At 22.1% G+C, this 4465-nt stretch overlaps 1 protein-coding gene across 1 annotated transcript; it reads left to right on the top strand.

Moving 5' to 3' along the window:
- Window positions 1-2258: 2258 nt before the first annotated feature.
- Window positions 2259-4460, top strand: LOAG_12962 (aldose 1-epimerase; the record flags this gene model as incomplete). The annotated part of the gene is made up of 5 exons (XM_020448625.1): window positions 2259-2454; window positions 3127-3284; window positions 3556-3645; window positions 4038-4163; window positions 4431-4460. 5 exons carry the CDS (start codon window positions 2259-2261, stop codon window positions 4458-4460), a joined length of 600 nt encoding a protein of 199 aa, XP_020301249.1.
- Window positions 4461-4465: the final 5 nt, after the last annotated feature.

Here is a 4465-nt window from a genome sequence, read left to right as displayed (position 1 = left end):
AATTAAGTCAACAACAAATAATAAAGAAAAGATACAGTAATGAATCAATTTCTTTTTTTTCTTAAATTTTCTACTCAGCTCTTTGATGCTTGATTTTATTTAAGAGGAAACTTCTTTTGATTTAATTTTTCTTTCCAACTTTTTCTCTTTTTTCCAATTTTCTTCTTTTATCTTTTTTTTTTTAATCGAATATTTTATGAATAAGAAATAGTCGTCAAAAGTTTATTTCACAATACTTCACAAAAATTGTTCAACGATATTTATTGATCACTTTTGATCTAAGAATTGCAATTAACAATAGTATGCTATGATATGATAACAAACTAATGTTAATGACTGATGATACTAACAGCTAATGGTAGTGTAATGGAATTTAATATCAAATTAATTCATAATTCTTGATTTTTAATTCTTTTTTTTTTTTGATATCAAGATAATTCGACGAATGGTTGATAATACTAATATTCATACTATCTCCAAATAAAATAAATATATTCTTTGGCAATGTCAGCTTATATATATGTATAAATTTTTTTTAATTTAAAAAAAAAAGATTTACTTTAAGGACCGTTATTCTTGTTCCTTAAATAAGATAGATAAATCCATTAAATCATTTATATATATATGAAGAAAAAAAAATAAATGGAAAAAAAAGTATAAATAAATAGTCTATTTTGTCTATTTATAGGAACAACGTGTTTTGCGTAAAGTAAAATTCAAACGTGACGTAACTGGTAAACATTTACGTGAACAAATTTACTCTTTATAAATGTATTCTAACTTTGATATATATAAAATTTAGCTAAGATTATAAGTGTTTGTTTTAATTTAGTTATTTTTTATTTTTAATAATAACATTTAAGTATATTTAATCATTATTGGTAGCATTTAAGGTTTTTTTTTCTTCTGTTGAGATTATTTTTAGATAATGATAGTATAGTGATATTAATGATTGAAGATATTAATATGAATAATAGAGAGCATAACATAAGAAGGTAAAACAACTATTAAAAGTATGATGAAATATGAATGAGTAAAGATATCGATAACTATAATGATGATTATTAAATAGGGTAATAATTATTTTAATGTAAACAATATGTTGTTAACTACAATGGATAAGGAAATTGATTTGTACTACAATGGATAAGGAATTAATATCATTAATTAAGTATTTTCTTAGGAATAAAAAACTCAAACAATTATTGATAATGATTAAATTTGATTTTGTTCATTTCAGTTTTTTTGGTTTAAAATAGAAAAGAAAAAGTGGAAAGATAAGAGTTAATTTGTTGTTGTAATAGATGATGAATAGCTATCATCCTATACAAATTCGTTGTTTACTCTTAGAGCAAATTTCAATTTATTTTGTTCTTCCAAAAATGAAATTTTAGTTTCAAATTTACAGATTATTCAAATTTTTGTTTCATTATCTCATTTCATTGTAATTAAGCAAAAACAAAAATACAAACTGATAGAAATTATTAGTAAATATCTTTTTTTCAATTTCATTTTTCATATTTCATTTTATATTTTTGTTTGTTTGTTTGATTTTATTGCTTTGAAGTTAAAAAAATTGTTTAAATTTTGTTTTCCTTTTAATTTTATTGCTTCCGACTTGAAAAATCTTTGTTTTTTTTCTTTTTTTTTCTCTAAATTCCAAATGAAATAAACGATGGGAATAGTTGAAATATTGGAGTTATAGTAACATTTATAACTTAATGGAATTTCAGTATTTTATTCAATCCATCTCTGAGCACTTTCGTTTTTTACTTTTAATATTCAAAAAAAAAAAAATCTTAATTGATGAAAATATTTGAAATACATGTACTTATTATCACTATGGATAAATATTTATTCATCGGCATTTCTTTCTTTAAATAAATACTAACTTTCTTTTTTTTATTTCCAATTAAATATTATTTATTCATTCGTTTTTCTTTTTAAATGAATTTAATTTATATACTTTGTTTTTCTTTTTTTTTTTGTTTGTTACTTAATTTCTTTGATTTTATATAGCACTTATTATAATTAATATATACTTATATCATACATTATGCAATTTTTTGTTACTAAATCTGATGAAAAATTTTACAAAATTGAAAAATTGATAAATTTTGTTAATTTGAAAATTCGTGAATCTTTTTTTTTGCAAAATTTTTGGTATAATATAAACTTTACATGACTTTTTTACAAACTTTTTTTTTTGCCAAGCTAAATTACTAATTAATTAACTATTAATTTAGGACTGAAATATAATGCTACGACTTATTACAATTGAACAATTTGGTATAACAAAAAGAGACGAAGGTCGTGTGGTCAAAATATCACTAACAAATAATAATGGAATGAAAATTGAATTATTAAATTATGGTGCAATATTAATGAGTGCTTTCGTACCTGATCGTAATGATGTGCTACGAGATACTGTACTTGGATTTCGAACTCTTGAAGGTTTTTTTAGTAATCGTTTTAATTTCCTTTTAATCCCTAGTTTTTTCGCTAATTAATTTTGCAATCTACATTTGAACTCTCTTAATTAAAGTATTATTAAATTGTATAGCTATTATTGAAGACTTTTTCTTTATTTTCAATTCAAGAATGAAGTTGAATTTTATTTGAATTTTTTAGCATATAAAATTTTTTTTATTCATTATTGGCTTTTTTTTAATTTAAAAGAAATATATATTCTAATAAAATTTCATTAAAATTTTGACCAGATTTTTCCTTTTTAGCATTCTTAATCAAAGAATTATTTTCCTCTCGTCAATCATTTTTCGTAATTAGCAATAATTAATGCAAGAATAGTTAATATTCTTACATTTATGGAAGCATTTTTTTTTTTTTAAAAAAAAAATATTCTAGAAAGTCTTTTGACTGAAAAAAAAAACTTTTATTATGATGCTAATAAATAACTCATAAAAATAACTGATTATGGATAATTAAACAAACGATATAAATAAGTTGCCCAAATTAGAAGTAAAATAATAAACAATTTGTAAAAAAAAATATTACTGTACTCAGTAAAACATTTAACTTTTTTGTTTTACAAATTTTTATTTTTTAAAAATATATGAATAAAATTAAATATATAATATTTAAATATGAATATGAATATATTTGTAGAATATGAATCAGATGCTCATAGTATTGGTGCAGTAATTGGCCGTGTTGCTGGACATATAAGTAATGGGAAGTTTGCATTGGATAGTAGAGAATATGAAGTTGGCCTAAATGCGCCACCACATCATATGAACGGTGGTACACGAGGAAGTTTATCAAAAGTTAATTTTAAATTTTCTTTTTTTCTATCCTAAATAATCAATTTAGAAATTTTTCTTTTTTTTTTTGTCTTTTTTTTGGAAAAATTAATTCAAGAAAAAGAATGATTGACTATAGTAAGAATTAAATAAAATGCAAAAAAAAAAAAGATGAGCATAACAAATTAAGAATGTGAAAAATTTTAATGAATTAAATTAATTGAAGTAATGAAATTAAAATTGAATTCTAATCAAAAATAAGTAATGTTGGTAAAGTTGAGAAAATAAATTACAGAAATTGTGGAATTATGAATTATTAGATGAAGGAAATGGTGTATGTTTTACATGTACTAGCCATGATGGTGAAGGAGGATATCCAGGACAGGTTAATTAGCATATTAGTTAAAAAATTCAATAATTTTAATTAATAATATCAATAAATGAATGTAACAATTCAATTTTAAATTTATCATTTAAATTCATAGCATCAGTAAACGAATGCAAGAATTTAAAATTGAATTCATTATACTGATAAATTGTCACATGAAATGCAGGAACAGCAATTTATCATTCATTGATTACTGATATTTTATGAATGGAAAGGAAAAAATTTGATCTTTGGTCGGTTTAAACTAATTTCAATAAAATAAGCTCAGTTTATTTGCATATACATATATATGATAATAACATGGTGTTAATTTAATTAATTGTTAATAATTGTGAATTTTTTGAATTTATTTTAATTTTGTAAATTTTTTAATTTTGCTTTTTTTTCAGGTGCATTTAGAAGTTACATATATATTAACAAATGAAAACGAAATAGTAATTGATTATCGAGCTTCAACTGACAAGCCAACAATATTAAATATCGCCAGCAATGCTTATTTCAACCTAGATGGCGAGGTATATTTGTCGTGCGTAATTTTGCTATTTGCAAGAGAACAACTTAATTTAGGATCGGTTACTTGTAAATGATTGTAAGTTAATTCAGTATCGATTACTTGCAAATAATTGCAAGTTAATTCAGTATCGATTACTTGCAAATAATTGCAAGTTAATTCAGGATCGTGTACTTGCAAATAATTGCAAGTTAATTCAGTATCGATTACTTGCAAATAATTGCAAGTTAATTCAGTATCGATTACTTGCAAATAATTGCAAGTTAATCAGTATCGATTACTTGCAAATATTGCAAGTTAATTCAG

Source organism: Loa loa (assembly GCF_000183805.2).
Source record: "Loa loa unplaced genomic scaffold supercont3.258, whole genome shotgun sequence".
NCBI classification, from domain to species: domain Eukaryota; kingdom Metazoa; phylum Nematoda; class Chromadorea; order Rhabditida; family Onchocercidae; genus Loa; species Loa loa.
Note: the sequence above shows the minus strand (reverse complement) of the source record. Positions and strands in the feature narration are given on the sequence as shown.